We start from the raw sequence: 17,934 nt of genomic DNA, 5'->3' as shown, positions 1-17,934 counted from the left end.
TTTAACGTTGTTATTATTTTAATTGTGAGACAGTCGCAAATAGTTATCAAGATTAATTCTAGGCATTAATTGGTTGTAGATTAATTGTTAGTTTAATTTCCCATCTTTGTAAAAATCAGAAAAATAAATACAAAAAATAATAATACAAGATTGCAAAGAGAAAATTGAAAAATGCAATGAAAGGGGTTTGTTTGGAACTTAAATTTGGGCCATTTCTGCATGCATTCCTTTGGCCCAAATGCCTCAAAGCACCCCGTTTCAGTCCAGCCCAAGTCCCTACCCGGTCCCCCCCCCCTTAAAATGAAACGACGTCGTTTCAGGGCCCTTGGATCAGGACCGTTGGATCTCATCAATCCAACGGTCCGGAACTAACGAGGTTTCTAGTATTTAAGTGTTCAAACTAGACCCCCTACCCCCATTTACATCGTCTTCCTCACCCCACCCCTTCTCCCCAAACCCTAATCCGCGCCGCCCTAAAACCCCTTGCCGGCGGTGAACGCGAACTACGCCGTTCACCCTGAAATTAACACCATGGGCTCCCCTCACCCTCCTCTTTCTATTACACCCGTTGGTTTGCCTCGAATAGGGCCGGAACTCTTCGAATCTTGATTTGAAGTTTTTTGGCCAACTGAAAGTTTGTCCAAATCGGCCCAAAATCACACCCTACAACCCCCAGCCTTTCCTCAACACTAATCTGTGGTTGTTTCCTTTCAAATCACCTTGAAACGACCCAAATCTTAGATCTAAGAATCGCGGCCCAAACCCTAAAATCAAATCCTTTTGATTTCGAACCGTAGCACCCTTAACCATGTGTTCTCGTGTAAGAACACATGGTTAGGGATGTTACGCGTCAAAAATCTGAAAGGATTCAGATGTTCATGACTGGCCGGAACCCCTTTTGCCTTTGTGAGTTTTTCTTTTCTTTTTTTCACTGCTTCTTTAGCTCGCATGATTAAAATTTTATTTGCAATCGTTGTTTCATTATTGTTCTGTTAATTTTATGGTTTAATTGTGATAGTTAGATTCTGTTAATTACTGTTGACTCTGAGTTTGTTAATTGGTTGAATGAGTATAAGTTTTGGTTTAAGAATTAGTTTAAGTTCTTTTAATGTTAATCGTGGTGGCTTAAGTTCAGTTTAATTTCATTTTTAGTTTGATTGAGTTGGTTAATTGAACGTAATTGGGGCAGTCAGTCTAGTTAGTTGGTTTCTGTTTGTTAGTTGATTAATTTTAGCTGGTTTCTGATTGTCATTTGATTAATCTTAGCTGGTTTCTGATTGTTAGCTAATTGATTTTAGTTATTTTCAGACTGGGTTAGGGTATTGGGTTTTGGTTATTAAGGATAAGGGTAGGGTCAGTGATTCTGAAAGGCTCTCAGGGGTAATCTGGGTATGGAAAAGGGTAGTTCTGATAGGAATAGTAATATCAAGGTATAGGGAAGGGCAGTATGGGTATTGTATGGGTAGAGGAACGCTTTAGGACCTTCTAGAATGGGTTTCAAGTGTAAATCTTAATAAGTACACTGCAGTTACTTGTTTAGCAAGATAAAAATAGAGGGACCAAAGTGAAAATAGAGAGGGGCTAATTAGAAAACCAGAATTTAGCTTATTCTCTTTGGGGTTGCCTATAAAAGGGCATTAGATGCCTTGGGAAAGGGGGTCTGCTCTCATTCTTCTGCCTTGAGCCTTACAGTTTTAATTTGAGCTTTCATTTTTTTAAAAAAAAACTGAGTTAAGACTTCAGTTCTGAGGTTATTCAGAAATAAAAACACCAAAATATGGAGATCTGAAACAGTTTCACAACTTTATCACTAAATCCTGGGTTTCAGCTGTGAGGGTCAGGGAAGTGTTAGAAGTCTGTTAAGCTGATCTGTGGGAATTTGCCTACATTTCTGATTTTCGAAGTAATCTGTCTGTGTTTCTGTGATATCACATTGCTGGGTTTGTTGTTGTTGCTGTTCAAAGTACCTGAATCCTCACCTTTTCTTTATTTCACATTCCAATTTCCAAGTACATCTCCCTGAATCTTAATGATGTATGTTCATTGAAGTTGAAATGAAGTATTCCAAGGCCTGTTATTCAACTGAAAGTAGCCTGTATCTTTAAATGATAGTAGTAGTGTAGTCTCCTGTTATATAATTGGCAGAATATGTATAATTAAATTTGTTCAGTAAGGTAGATTACATGTTGAATGATGCATAGTTTAGAACCGTTAAACTGGACATTTGAAAAGCTTCGAGCATGGGCCTGAGCTGATCTGAAAATTCGTATGAGTTCCCTTGGTCATCAGAAGCAATTAGACCTGTGTACATGACATGAAATTCATGAGCAAGTTTGATGACATTTAGCCTAGTAATTGGTATTTTGTCATTATAGTGTAATAGAAGGTCTGCTTTTGTTTTAAGATTCTGAAATCGTTTGGAAGATCATAATTATGGCAAGTGAATTGGTATAGAAATCAGTTGGAAATCATGAAGCAAACTCATTGATGATTAAATTAATTCACTGAAAACAGCAGGTCGTGATAGGCAATGTGTAGGATAAATCATTTAGGGATTCTGAGAATTCACATTTTTAGTATAAGGATTCATTGCTACAATAGAAATAAACCCATCCTCATTGAGCCGCTTGGATCACGTTGAGGCCACGGGCAGGCCCAGTTCTCTTTTAAATTTGGTCCTTATTTTATTTCATTGCAATCCCTTTCCAAATTACCTAGCCTTTTAGAGGCATACAAATAAGTAGAAAATCGTAGCTATTTCAGAATTGCTACTAGCCTCGCCGGAATAACTCACATGCACGGACTGTCAACAATGGGCTATTAAAATAATTAGAAATTGGGAGGGCCATTTAGCAAATTCCATGGTCCTCTTTAAAATCTTATTACATTAGAATATTTGAGTTCGATTTAATTGAATAAACTTTCTTAAACTCGGGTGCGCATTGATGCGACCCAAATCCAAATCTCGATGAAGCCGAAATGTATTGACAATCACGGGCGCATTGATTGCGGCGGGGTTCGAAACACGTTTTCGCGACATCGTAATTCTTATAAAATAATAATGATAGAAAAGAGCTTTACCGCACAAAATAAATAAATGTGGATCCCTTAGTAAATAATTATCGAAATAATTAGAATTTGGGATGGCCGTTTAGCGAACTTCATGGCTTTTCCCCAAAGTAACACTACGTTAGTATCTTTAGGCACGATTTAATTAAATCACTTTCTTAAACTCGGGTGCGCATTGATGCGACCCAAATCCAAATCTCGATGAAGTCGAAATGTGTCGATAACCACGGGTGCATTGATTGCGATGCGGTTCGAAACGCATTTTCACGACGTCGCAATTCTTCTAAAATATAATTATAATAAAAGCGGTTCAAAATTAATAACAGGCACATAAGATAGCGTGTATCAAAATTAGATAAAATTAAATACAATAGTTAAGCGACCGTGCTAGAACCACAGAGCTCGGGAATGCCTAACACCTTCTCCCGGGTTAACAGAATTCCTTACTCGGATTTCTGGTTCGCGGACTGTTAACAGAGTCATAAATTTCCTCGGTACGGGATTCAACCGGTGACTTGGGACACCATTAATCTCCCAAGTGGCGACTCTGAATAATTAATAATTAAATCACGTTCCGATTGTCCTTTAAATGGAAAAACTCCTTTACGCCCCTCTTCCGGGGGTGTAGGCAGTGAAAAAGGAGGTGTGACAGCTCTGGCGACTCTGTTGGGGATCGAACCCAGAATCTCTGGTTCAGGGTTCAGAATTCGAGCTTAGATAAATTGTTGTATTTAATTGTATCTGATTTTCCTACATGTTTTGTGCTGAATGTGCTAAATGTTACCGCTTTGATATTATCTGAACTGTATATAAATTGTGCCGACACCCTTCTCTCTTCACCTCCGGGGATGTGCTCACTGGTTGAGACTCCTTATTCTGTTAGTGTCATACCCTGAAATAAGAAAGAGGTCGGATAAGTTACGAAGCCGGATGGCCTTTTGGTTCCCGATAAGTTGCCCCCTCCTCGACTCGAGTTGTCCGCTCGGGTACACAGTCTAGTACACTGACTCAGGTTTTGAATATAGAATAACGGGACTTCATGCCGGATCCCTAGTAGGAACGCTTATTTGCATCACGTTGCATTTGACTTAGGGGACTCAACACAGGGGTTGGGTCCGTCTAGGGCTAGCAACCTGAAATGAAAAGACCATTCTGATGCATCATACTCGCTCTGTACATATATTTGCTTCGAACTTGCATGTTGACCGGTTTTTTTCTCGGGAATGTTGGAAAATTAAAAAAAAAAAAAGAGAGAAAAGAGTGAAAAATAAAATATCAGTTAATGAGTTAATTGATTATTTTAGGAAAGTCAATGACCAATTACTGGCGAAACTCTGCCGAAATTTTGAAAAAAAATGTGTTTTATTTTGTTTTACTAAAAAAATATATAGAAAAAAAAGAAGTCTTTTAGTTTAATTTGGAAAAATAGATTGTGTTATTGGTTGTTGAAAATGGAAAAATCGTCATTTTGTCTTGTTTTCAAAAAGCAGAAAAGGAAAATAGGTTGTCTTGCCAGGGAAAAATTAAAATCATGTTTTAAAATAGTTCGGTTAATTTGCCCGAACTACGCATGGTTTGATTCTCACAGGGTGTGAGATACGTAGGCAACCCTCATCGGGTCCAACCTCCCCTTTGCAAAAAATAACCAAAAATATCAAAATTTTAATTTTGTTATAAATAAACCAGGTGATGCCGTTTTTGTCAAAAATAGTCAAATGTTCCCAAACAGGGCACCGGAGGGCTGACTTTGCATAAACAGCCACATTTGGTCGTATTTTGATTTTTGACCCTCACAACCTTAAAATTTTCGTCCCGGAGGCGCAGGAAGGCCGTGTCGCAATATCGGGTCTTTTATCTAAAAATTTTAGAATTGAGAATTGAGTTCTTCATTTGGAAATATGGGGGTAATTTTTGAATCAATAATATAGATAGCTTTCTTCTTTAGTTTTCTTTTGCTTAAACGCGTCAAGGACATGAGCAGAAGGGTATTTTCGTCCGGACAATTAAAGTTTATTAAAGCAGTGGTCAAAGACTAAAGACATTTTAAACAATGACTTAAAAGTAAATACATATGTTATTAGTGGCTAATCGTGCACTTCCCCCACGTTTGAATGATGAACCACTTCCTCAGATTGTAACCATATCATTAATCGGGATTAAATCAGCAAAAGGATCATTGATATAATGCATTAGCTGGCAAAGAACATGAATGACAATACTAAGCCTTTGATGCACCAAGAATTCCATTTTGCTAAGAAACACGAGCTTTGCATTGCCAGGCAGCACGAAAAAATTTATCTGCCCGCCATGACCAACATCCTAAGTGATCAAATCTATTTGCACGTGCAAGGCAGACAACGCAAGTCGCAAAGCATGCTCAAAACATTCACCAAAACATAAAGCGAGCATAGGGTGAATGCTCCAGCTATTGAGGCAGCAGACCATAAAGATTAATATACACTCAAAGAAAAGGATTGCTCCACTAGAATGAAATGTGCAGCACTATGCACAAAGAATATTGCATCGAACATCTATTTTCCCCATTGTTGTTACATAACACCTTGGAAGGCTAATGTACAGAAGATTGTACATAGAGAACCCATAGTTGAGCAAGTGGATTCTAGTTTGGTTGGGAAAAGGATGGTTTTTCAGTCAACCAAGGTGGTAAGTCATAAAGTCGAGAGACTATAGACTGAGAAGTTGGATATACAGGAACAACGCCAAAATACCCCTATTCTTAACAAACATCTAAATCTGAACATTACGAACAATGACTGAACTATTCATCAAAATCCGAATCTTCTTCGAACTCTTGAAACTCTCCACTTTCCTGCACATAGTTTCCATCACATGGCAAGAAAAATACTGCCTCAATTTCTGCAGTACCGCTAGTTAAGGAATTAAAGAAACTAGGAAGGGAAGCACAAGCTTACCTTTCTCTTGTTAAAGTCTGCCATGGCTCTATCAAACTCTCTTCGTTTCTCTGTTGCTATATCATAGTAATGCACTTTTTCCTACAACCAGTAAAGTCAAATGTCAGTGGTCTTGGATCTTCATAACTCTATTTCCAGGGGGAAGCAAGCGCTTTAACAGATACAGATTATACAATATGGTCCAAATATGCAAGCGTGGAGTCCGCATCAAGCAAAAATTGAGGACTTAATTGGAACTAGTTGTTTGGTACAGATATACTTGATAACTAGTGGACTTTTATTTTGTAACAAGATAAGGAACCTAATCTCTAGGAAGGGGATCATCTGCTGAAGCCCAGAAGCGATACAGGGTTTCCTCGGTCCAGACCTTGCTTAAAACCAACAGCCTTTCAATTGTTCAGCAGGTGATCCGAAATTACGCTACCTACCATGTTGAATGGTACTTGCTGGATTTGGAATTTGACAAACCATATCCCATAGTTTTGAATCAGGTAATGTGAGTCCGAAAATCTTAGAAGACCACTTCTGGCTAAAAGGATAGGTCTAGCCCCCACAACTTAGGGAAAGAAAATGGCGGAGATGAATAAAATATATTCTCTCTAATAGTGCAAACTCAACAAGGTAGAAGGCTACATTCCTGGGGCATGACACATAAGTGAGCCTTCTCCTTAGTATTTTAGTGCCTGTCTAAGCTTACCACCAATGTATTGGTGAATATTAAGCCGGCAGGAACTTTTCTACTATCTGATTAAATAATTTAAGGATTCTATGACTTGACAAAAGAAAAAAAGATGAAAGCAGAAGAACATTGGAAGTTGGTAGTGGGGGATCACTACACTTTCAGGCACTTTTTTAAAAAAAAAGTTTCTTCTGAAAGAGAAAAAAATAAAGGAATTCAGAGGTAAAATATCCTTCAATAAAAAACAAACAAAAGTGTCTACCAAACAGAACAGATATCCTTTTCAATCAGTGCCCTCTAGTTCACTAGTTGTGTTGCAGGTTCACTAGCACAACTTCGGGAGTACCCATTACTCAGCGAAAAAGAAGCAAGGGTATGACAAGTTTTACACAGAGATAAAAACTTCTTTAACTTTTCCCATGTTTGCTCACAAGTCAGGTTCTGCTAAATATGGATAACAATAAATCATATTGCTCCATTACTCCTGCACCTAATAGGAGCAAGGACACAGAGTTCACAAAGAGATATAATTCTTGATTATCTAACCGTGTTTGGTTGCAATTCAGGTGCCAGTAGTTATGGATAATTAATTACCCATCATAAAGAAAGATGGTACTAGGGGATGATAGGTCCTAGGTATAGGAAATGGGCAGTCATATTGGAAAACAACGGCATAAGTTGTTTCAAAGAATGCTTTTCTCCCTAAAATCTCTTTTAGCAATGTTAAGACTAGACATCCAAAATAGAAAGACATATATAGGGAAAAGTGGTTGATGGTACCACCACAGCCTACTTCTGTAACATGGCCTCATGGACAAACCACTGAAAAACTACAATTATTCGGTAGCTTATACACCCAATACAACCATAGGCCCTCTGGTTTAACATAGAATGTTTCTTGAGATCTCTGATAAGAAGAAAATTTCCAGTTCCTATACAACTATAGACCCTTTGGTTTAACATAGAATGTTTCTTGAGATCTCTGATCAGAAGAAAATTTCTAGTTCTTATAGGTTATGAACTTGAACCAATTGGAATCTCAAACTCTCCTTTGTTTGAGATGGTTCGGGTGATTCAGGGACGGTGAAGAAGACAACCAGATCGAGATCACAGAGATTTAGCAAGCAGAACAGAGCAATTTGAAGACCATGCCGTTGTGTGCTTTTGACGATTTGGAATGAGAATAGTAGGAAATTATTCCATAACTACATGTATTAATAATCCGTTTTGTTCCCCTTCTTTTATTGGGTAAAATAATGAGCACCTTCATGCCTAGATGATTGTAAAAACTTGATTGATAAATGTTGTTTAGCAACTCATTCACTTTGTAAATACTTATGACACCATCTTGGGGTATTATTAAAGAAATGAACTTGATTTATCAACCAAAGAAGAAAACTTGACCTATTTGGATTAATCTGGTCAGAAAAAACATAATTTAAGGCTGCTTCAGACTTGATGCTGAAACAATTTAATTGCTCTGATCTCTCCCCACTCAACATATTTAAAATGCAATCAAAGCAACCCATATAATGAGCAACTAAGCTCCAAATTGAGGTAACCAAAGAGATGAAGTTCTTCTACTAACACTAGTAACTATTCTGGATTAGAACAAAGAACCTCAACTCAATTACATAAAGTTACCAGAAAATGATTTCCTTGATGCCAGGCAGCAAATGCTTTATTCATTTCTTATGTGTAAAACTAAAATGACAAGTGCAGTTGTTTGGTCAGATAAGTTATGGAAGACACAGTGCTTCATTAACTTCACTGCATGTTCAAAATATTAGTGCAGCCGTTACTGGAAGAAAAACACCAAAATGGAGGCCAACTTAAATAAAACTAAACTAGTATTGGCTTATGTTACATAGACTCGTTTAAGGGTATGTACCCAATATGAGTTGTGCCTAAGTACACAGTACCGGCACGTGCAGTCTTTTACTAATTTTTAGTTTGTTTTGAAGAATCCATATGAAGTACCCTTACCCGTATAACAACCCTTTGACAAACGCAAAAGAAGGCATGATCATGCATGTAATAAAAGCTAGACAACAATTTAAGGACCATCCTCAGAATGCTAGCTTAATGTGTGCAGTATTAAGGAAGAATCATCTCTAAAATTAATGCACTGATAGACAACTGAGCAGCAAACTAGAAAGAGACAAAGCGTGAAAAAGCTAGCTCGGGAACAGAAACCTCATATGTCATTGTTTTCCATTTCTCTCCACAGGCTTTCCCAACCTGCAGCTTGATATAAATGCAAAACATCATTGGAAAAATAAGAGAAAAATGCCATATACAATCAAAACTAGTTAAAATAATAGATCAAATCGAGGTTCAAGAGACACATACATCTCGCATTGACTTGACATCTGGATTTTGCTCCTGGAATTCCTTACGGAAGTCCTCCCTGGAACAACAACAACAACAACCCATTGAGTTCCCACAAGTGGGGTTTGGGGAGGGTAGAGTGTACGCAAACCTTACCCCTACCCAGGAGAGTAGAGAGGCTATTTCCGAAAGACTCTCGGCTCAAGAATAAATAATCTATGTAGATGCAATGCAACAAGAGTCTAGTCAGGGACACTCAGAAACACTAGATACAAAACAAAAGAATCTTGTGATAGGAAAACAATATGTTTATATCATCAGACTAAAAGGGAATAGGTTAGCAAGAAACAGAAGGGAATAGGTTAGTAAGCAGAACACATAGAAGATATGGGTATTTTTGAGCTTCAAATAATCTCTGTAGATGCAATGCAGCAAGAGTCTAGTCAGGGACACCCAGAAACACTAGATACAAAACAAAAGAATCTTGTGATAGGAAAACAATATGTTTATATCATCAGCCAAAAAGGTAAACGACGAGGGTAGCATCTGCAAGAAAAGAACATGAATTTGCTCACCTTAGAAGAGTAAAAGGATCATTCAAAGAAGATTAAAGGCATAGGGCATAGGAGTTCAGAAGGGTGATGTAGGGTAGTAGTAAGGTATGAAATAACTTACATAGAAGCAAGTTGGATGACACAAAGATGACTTAATGCTTAAATCCCAAAATTTTCATTTCTGACCTTGAATTTATTGGCAACACTCTGAAGCACCTTTTATGTCTTTAGCATTTTCACTTATATCTTAGATCTGTTCTCATAAGCCACTGCAGTATATATTTTGCTATTTGTGTTTCTAGATTCATATTTACTTGGATTAACATTAAGTTTGTCTCAATTGGCTTCTATATATCTCCCTTCTTAAAAACGCTTACTTGTCAGAGAACCACTAGCAGTTACTTCTTGCTTAATCACATTACGTGAAGGAGGTGGAACATTAGCAAATTCTTGAGGTTTAAGCACTATACAAATCAATGAGTGAAGAATTATGAATTGACATGTTTGGGTTGAAAGCAGCTTTGCTACTTCTATGCTTTGTGTAGCCTTCCCCTGAGGGTTATTGCTAGGGATTCTACGTAATGCTCCAAGAATAGCAATTTTCAACCAACCACGGTGTTATTTTGGCTGCTAACTTATGCACATACGACCCCTCTTTCAGTGAACTGCATAAAATTATAAAAATGCTTAGACTCAAAGGATGCCTCTTCTAATGCACTCAATTCATAGCCAATGGCTTTGACACTAAACCTAAGTTGGATAGATGGTCAAGTTAGTGAATCCAGAAAATTAAGTTTTGCATATAGCCATATACCTAGAATAGTCGCCAAGCAAAAGCTTGGCAATAGGAAATCATTTAGTTTCAGCTACTTTTTCCCCTGCTCTCTTCATATACTAGAGAAATTCCTTCCCATACGGAAGCCGAAGCAAACAAGGTTCAAGGGAAAGGTCAAAGACAAGTGTCCACAGATAGCAGGGGGGAGTTTCATCAGTTCTAATTACAGCTGCTTCAAGGCTCTGTTCATGCCAGATTGACACATGTGAAATTTATCCAAAATTATCGTTCAGAAGTTAGGCCTTGGGACTAAAACCTATTCCTAAGAAGCCCGGAATAAAACTCACGAGGAAAATCTTACTCAAAAGAAAAAGGTAACTCACCAGGAAACTTTTACTTTTCAGCCACTCGGTAAACATGGAACTGTATGATTGTCAAGATATATGCTGAAGACAAAAGAGTGAAGATGCCACTGTTGAAAACACACACAGAAAGAACAAAGCTTTTTAGTTTGCGGCAAGCAGAGTAGAGTTAATTAATTGGTGTAGAGAGGTTTACTGAAGACCTAGATATCCAAGCTAGAGTAATCAAATCCAATAAGAAATTTTTTGGGCTCTGCAAGATACAAAACTTTCTAATGCTGTGGAGGAGCAAGTAGCTTGTCCAATAGGAACATCGAAGAGGGGGAAATCTACAAGGCAATAAGGCCCCGTAATGGGTAAAAACGCTAGGCTATGGTAGTTTTATCTGGCGTTTCTCCAAATTATCAGAGATGTGAAGTTTAAAAAAAGGCAGATATGGAAGCAGCAGCACTAGTTTCCATGATACAAGCAAATTTGAAAGTAAATGTAAATGCTTCTTTTCATAGCTTTGGTTCTGAAATAAGAACTTTAAGCCTGTCAGCTCTATTCATGAATTTTTTTTCAAAATACCACACATAAACGACTTCATGAAGAAATCTTATCTTTTCTAGGGGTATCTCATATTACCTGAAGAAAAAGCAACTAAGATTTGCAGACAGCCTGTAATGAGCAACATTCCTAAGTGAAACACTACTGAGATTGGTACTTCCTTTTTTATTTAGCTAACAAAAATCAGTGTATGCAGCTCAATTGTCTTCAAATAGAGTACTAAAAAGGGGTAAAATTTTTGGTTGACAGATTGAAGCAGAAGTTTTTCCCTATATAGGTCTTTCAGTCATTCACTTGGTTTGCTCAACCACTTTAGCCGGTCCAAATCGAACCCAAACTGCCGAATTCTGACCAATAACTTAGGATGCAAGGTATCCTGTCAGCCTACTACTAATAGCATGATTAGAATACATCAACCCTGTTGCCCAAGATGTTTTCCATAAAGTAATAATTCACCATTGCAAAGCATTCGAAGGAAGAACATTATACCGATGGCTATCTCAACTTCCCTGTCAACCCTTAATCTATTACTTCCATCACCCTTTTAGTGGAATTTTCAGCACCACCATTCACCCAAGAAACTCCTTTTTTTTTTATCGTTTACTCACCCAAGAAACTCCTAGTAAAATTTTCTTAACATCTTCCGTCCCTAATATTGGCCATTCCCCAGACTCAGCAAACCACTCAATCTCACCCTTCCATAGAAGAACACCCTAACATATCCATGCCCTCTCTTCTGTAAAGGAGGCCCACCAGCTATGAACTTCCGTCACCTTGAAGGTTTTTTCAATATTGGGAAATTATCTTTGCAGGGTCATCATATCAGAAGGGGAACCTGAAACTTTTTTTGTGGTTTTGAGACTTGAAGAAGGATACTAGAGTAAAGCATGGCTGAGGAATTTAAAAACAGAAAGAGTGATGCACTAAAAGGTTGCATATGAAGATGAAATGAACATTTGGGGGATTTATCTGCGAGTAAATTTGAGGTTAGAGGGAAGCTGAAATCCTAATAAGTTCCTCAAAAATGGGTTTACTCCGCCATTTCGCTACCAAAGTGGACAAAATTGAGGTGGTACCTAACGTGGAAATTGTTAAAGATACATGCCCTTCTGGAACCTGAATTCCAGGAGTTGTTTTTTAAACTAAAATGTTAGATGGGGACAACACATATCAATGGAGATTGAAAGCTACGGGAATGGGCAGGATTACTACAAAATTGTTGATCTCTGGTCTACAGGCTGTTGAAAAGGAAGCACACTCAATTAAGCTAAAGAGCAATAATAAAGGCATCAAGAACATTGCCCAAAGCTTTGGTCTACTGATAAGAGCTTAGCGCGTGATGTGTGGAGGCGCATACCAATGGTTCGAACCCTGCCGCATACGGAAACCTGGACTTAAGTGGAGAAGGGTAGAGGAGTCCACCGAGTTCCCAACCATGTGCCACTGGCCCTCGGAAAATTCCCGATTATCAAAAACTAAATACAACAACAACAACAAAATAAACCAATGTAATCCCACAAAATAGGGTCTGGGGAGGGCAGTGTGTACGCAAACCTTACCCCTACCTTGTGAAGGTAGAGAGGTTGTTTCTGATAGACCCTCGGCTCAAGGAAAGATGAAAATGAAGCAGTAACAACAGCAAGAAAAGATGATAAGAAAATCGAAGCGAAAGAAACAACATATAGTAATAGAATTCTACGGATAAGAAAATATGAGACTAATATTAATACTACTGGCATGAAAAAGAGACACGTTTGACTACCTACTAGCCTTCTACCCTAATTCTCGACATCGATACCCTTCTATCAAGGTTCATGTCCTTGATAAGCTGAAGTTGCGTCATGTCCTACCTAATCAACTCTCCCCAATACTTTTTAGGCCTACCTCTACGAGTCCTAAGACCCACCATGGCCAACCTTTCATACCTTCTCACTAGGGCATCTGTGCATCTCCTCTTCACATGCTTGTACCATCTCAGTCTCGCTTCCCGCATTTTGTCCACCACAGAAGACACTACCACCTTGTCCTGAAGATATTCATTCCTAATCTTATCTCTCCCGCTATGCTCATATATCCGTCTCAGTATCCTCATTTCTGTTACTCTCATCTTTTGTACATGGGAGTTCTTGACATGCCAATACTTCACCCCGTACAACATAGTCGGTCTGACACCGCTATGTAGAACTTACCTTTAAATCTTTGTGGCACATTCTTATCACATAAAACACCATATGCAAGCCTCTATTTCATCCTGCCCGCTTTAATACGATGTGTGACATCCTCGTCAATCTCCTATTACCTTGGACTACTGACCCAAGGTATTTGAAACTTCCTCTTTTGGGATGACTTGTGTATCAAACCTCACGTCAACGTGAGCTTCGTAAGTCGCGCAGCTGAACATGCACTCCAAGTATTCGGTTTTGGTCTTGCTTAACTTGAAACTTTTTGACTCTAGGGTTTGTCTCTAAACCTCCAGCCTTGCGTTAACACCGCCTCGCGTCTCGTCAATCAATACTATGTCATTTGCAAATAATATTCACCATGACACTTCTCCTTGAATGTGGTGCATCAGTACATCCATTACTAAGGTAAATAAAAACGGGCTAAGAGTTGATCCCTGGTGCAACCCTATCATGACTGGGAAGTGTTTTGAGTCTCTTCCCCCTATCCTAAACCGGCTCTTAGCACCATCATACATATCCTGAATCACCCTAGTGTATGCTATAAGCACGCCTCTAGCCTCCAAACCTCTCCATAGAACCTCCCTTGGGTTTTTGTCGTATGTTTTTTCTAGGTCAATAAACACCATTTGCAAGTCTTCTTCCTCTCCCTATACTGGTCCACCAATCTCCTTACAAGGTGAATGGCTTCTACAGTTGATTGTCCCGACATGAATCCAAATTGATTCTCGAAAATACACACTCTTCACACTCACTTTCACCACCCTCTCCCAAACTTTCATAATGTGACTTAGCAGCTTAATACCCCTATAGTTGATCCAATTTTAGATATCACCCTTGTTCTTGTACAACGGGATCATCCTACTCCACCTCTATTCTTCGAGCATCCTTATCTTAAAAATGACATCAAATAACCTAGTAAGCCACTCCAAGCCTGCCATGCCTGCGTTCCCAAATTTTTACTAGGATATTATTATTTGGCCCGATCGCTTTTCCCCTGCTCATTTTATGCATAGCCGCCTCAACCTCCTCCACTTTTATACGCTTGCAATACCAAAATCTCGACGACTCTCGGAGTGCTCCAAATCACCCAGCACAATGTCCTTGTCCCTTTCTTCGTTTAACAGTCCATGAAAATATGTCAGACATCTTTGTCTAATATGTGTCTCTTCCACCAATGTTTTGACTTCCTCGTCTTTGATGCAACTCACTTGGTCTAAGTCACGGGCCTTCCTCTCTCTCACCATGGCTAGCCTACACAACTTCTTGTCCCCGCCTTTGGCCCAAGTTCTCTATAAAAATGTTCAAATGATGCAGTCTTAGCCTCTGTAATTGTTAATTTCGCCTCTTTTACCTTCACACTCTCTATTCATCCTTTTCTTCTCCACGTCTTTTCTCTCCACTAACTTTAAATATGCCACTTTCTTGCCTTCCATTTTACCTTGGACCTCTCCATTCCACTAGCAATTCCCATGTGACCACCAGAGTAGCCCTTCGAGACCTCTAACACCTCTCTAGCTGCTTCCCTAATGCAATTCAAGGACGTAATCCACATGCTACTCGCATCCCTACTACTCTTCCAACCCTTCGTTACCAGCAACTTCTCCCCCAGCGCTTGGGCTTTGTCTTTAGTCGAGGCTCCCCACTTGATCATTGGTCGAGACCATATATAGCCCTTTGTTTCCTCTTCCTTTTAATCTCTAAGTCCATTACGAAGAGCCTAAGTCGGGTCATAAGATTTTCACTTGGGATAGCCTTGTAGTTCATGCATACATAAACCGCTATTCACACTTCTTAAGGAGAAGGTAATAAATATGGGTCGTGACCACCATACTTTGAAAGGTGATCAAGTGATCCTCCATCTTCTGGAAATTTGAGTTAGATATCACCAAATCAGAAGCTTTAGCAAAATCCAACACTAAAGTTCCTCATTTATTTCAAACTCCAAAAGCAAAACCTTCATGCACATCGCCATTCCCCCTTGTGGTCATTCCAATGTGACCATTGAAATCTCCTCCTAGAAAAAGCTTCTTGGTGTGAGGTATACCATGCACGGCCTCATCCAACTCATCCCAAAAATGCCTTTTGACCTCGTCCAAGCTCGCTTGAGGTGCGTATGCACTAATAACATTAAAAGTGAGCCCTCCACCAACAAGTTTAATAGCCATCAGTCTGGCGTTCACCCTCCTAACCTCCACCACCTGCTCCTAGAGTTCCCTATCCACCAAAATGCCTACCTCATTCTTGCCCTTCAAGCCTCCCGAGTACCATAGTTTAAAACCCGCTTACATCTTGCGCCCTAGCTCCTACCCAACTAGTTTCCCGGACACAAACTAGTGAATCTTCCTTGTCTGAAGAATCTTCACTAGCTCTATAGACTTCTCCATCAATGTACCTATGTTCCTATACCCAAATCTCAGCCTAGAGGTTCCCTTGCTCCCTTGCCCTCCTTGCTCCTACCCCACCTGAGGAGATGACCTCACTCTACCATCGACCACCAAAGCCAATACAATGTAAAGCAAACTAATCTAATACTAAAGAGAATGAATAAAACTGAAAACTAGCGGACACGAATCGAGAGTACTAGAAAACAAACAAGATATGTGCTATAATTAGAACAATTTATTAAACTAGTATAATTGGATGACAGAATATCAATAGTTGACCAAGAGGTACCAACTCTCAAATGATAGAACTTAGATTATAATTAGGGAGGTCGAGGCGATGGTTGCAGAAGCAGAACTGAAGCGATTTCCAGCCTCCATGCGCCGCCACGCGCCTTCCCTGTTGTCCCTTTCGGTCGACGCATGTGCCCCACGCGCCTCTCAAATGGCCAGGCATACCTGAAAACTTCAAGAAAAACTGCGAATCTGAAAGAGAAAAAAAGGGGCAAGAAGAAGGGAGGGTTCCACGCCTCTACCAATAGACCGTTGTGCCGCAAACAAATTTGAATATAACCACTTCAATTTACAATTAGATAAACTTCAAAAGGAAATGTCCAAACCAGAAGATGAAGGCAGCCTATGGCAACATCAATAATTCACACTTTGTAACAAATTTACCTGCTAATAGTTATATTAATAGCTTGAGCTAACAATAAGCAGGATGCTATACTTTCTTGTTTTAATAACCGTAGTGTCCGGGCCAGTTTGCACGCAGTAATTCCACAGGGTACCTCTAATAAGCAAGAAGCTATACTAAGAAGATTTTATACATCAAAGAAAAGAAAAAGACCCCCAGACAGAAAATTAGAATATGATTGCAAGAAAAGAAAAACTAAAGGAATTTCAGTAAAGGGAACATACAAGAAATAAAAGAAAGCAGTGGGGGGTTTCTTAGGCTTCATGGCATCTATTTTTGCAATATTCTTCTTGAAAGTGGCCTTAAGGTTCTTCCCTGATGTGGGTTTGCTCTGCTTCATTCCACTTGCCTTTACTTTCCCATTTGATCTTACCCTCAGCACCATTTGACTGTAATTATCAAGAAAACAAATGGGACAGTGAGCAACAAAAGAGAAAGAGCAAAAATAACCTAAAAATCGTTTTAAGGGAAAAAAAACCTTTCTTTTCTCCATTTTGTTCTTCACCTTTTGGTTGTTGTCACGGAGGTGTTGGTAGAAGCTGGAGTTGAAGCAGAAGCAGAAGCAGAAGCAGAGTTTCGAGACGTTGATGAAGCTTTCTTTGCCATTTTCTCTTTTTACCCAAGGGCAGCTTCCTCACTCTTCGATGGAACTTGGAAGGGCATTTTAAGTTACTAGTTTTATGTACGCGCAAGTATATAATTTTTAAAATATTAGGTAACTATATTAGATAATTTATTTGGGTTATTAAATAAAAAACGAAAACGATCGAAGCTCCTAAATATATATATATAGTGATCTAATTTAGTTAATTCAATAAATAATTTTTTTTTCTCATGTATGCGTTATTGTAATTTCTTAGGACATATGCAGACACTTTATGAAAACTATTGTTATTTTTGTTATGCAATACAAAAAACAAATAACAAGTTTGCTCTATTTTTTATATTTTTTTCACCATCAATACTCTTCTTATAGAAATAAATTATGTATCTTAAGAATTTTATCAATTTCAAAAATAATCTTACACCTATGATGATTTTAAAATAATAAAATTGTATTATTGTGCTCATTACTCTCTCCTTTCTAGTTTATGTGAATCTTTTCGCTTTTCAAGAGTTAAATTGACTATTCTTTAAAACTAAATTGAATTAGATTAACTTGATATTTTAAAGTTAAAATTTAAATATTTAAAAACTATATAAGAAATACTATATGTTGCAATTTTTCTCGTGCCAATATGATGGAAAAAATATTTTAAAATTTCGCTAGTTTGAATCTCAAAAAATAATTTTTTTTTGTACATAAACTGAAGTCGAGGGAGTACTTCATTTAAAGACTTAATTATTTGTTCTGACTATTAAAAAGAAATAACTTTATTTTTTCGCATTGGGACTTCGTACTTTTATAATTTTTGAACTCC

At 38.4% G+C, this 17,934-nt stretch overlaps 1 protein-coding gene across 3 annotated transcripts; it reads right to left on the bottom strand.

The window, feature by feature from the left end:
* Nucleotides 1-5,525: 5,525 nt before the first annotated feature.
* LOC104236778 (high mobility group B protein 14) lies at nucleotides 5,526-17,184 on the bottom strand. Of its 3 annotated transcripts, none has more exons than XM_070168380.1 (6): nucleotides 17,019-17,184; nucleotides 16,738-16,902; nucleotides 9,034-9,091; nucleotides 8,878-8,928; nucleotides 6,003-6,083; nucleotides 5,526-5,899 (listed from the first exon to the last, which is right to left on the bottom strand). In XM_070168380.1, exons 1-6 carry the CDS (start codon nucleotides 17,117-17,119, stop codon nucleotides 5,849-5,851), a joined length of 507 nt encoding a protein of 168 aa, XP_070024481.1. In that variant the 5' UTR covers nucleotides 17,120-17,184; the 3' UTR covers nucleotides 5,526-5,848. The 3 variants fall into 3 exon arrangements, with proteins under 3 accessions (XP_070024481.1, XP_009789088.1, XP_070024483.1); XM_009790786.2 differs by having other exon boundaries at nucleotides 8,878-8,922; nucleotides 17,019-17,182; XM_070168382.1 differs by having other exon boundaries at nucleotides 16,992-17,123.
* Nucleotides 17,185-17,934: the final 750 nt, after the last annotated feature.

Source organism: Nicotiana sylvestris, chromosome 2, assembly GCF_000393655.2.
Source record: "Nicotiana sylvestris chromosome 2, ASM39365v2, whole genome shotgun sequence".
NCBI lineage: Eukaryota > Viridiplantae > Streptophyta > Magnoliopsida > Solanales > Solanaceae > Nicotiana > Nicotiana sylvestris.
This window is presented reverse-complemented; position numbering and strand designations above follow the sequence as displayed.

Excerpts from the sequence above, each read along its gene's own strand:
- LOC104236778 (XM_070168380.1), bottom strand. The coding sequence starts at position 17,119 with ATGGCAAAGAAAGCTTCATCAACGTCTCGAAACTCTGCTTCTGCTTCT. Across the intron at positions 6,084-8,877 it reads GGAAAACAATGACATATGAG|GAAAAAGTGCATTACTATGA; the intron begins GTTTCTGTTCCC and ends TACTGGTTGTAG. Across the intron at positions 5,900-6,002 it reads CAGACTTTAACAAGAGAAAG|GAAAGTGGAGAGTTTCAAGA; the intron begins GTAAGCTTGTGC and ends AACTATGTGCAG.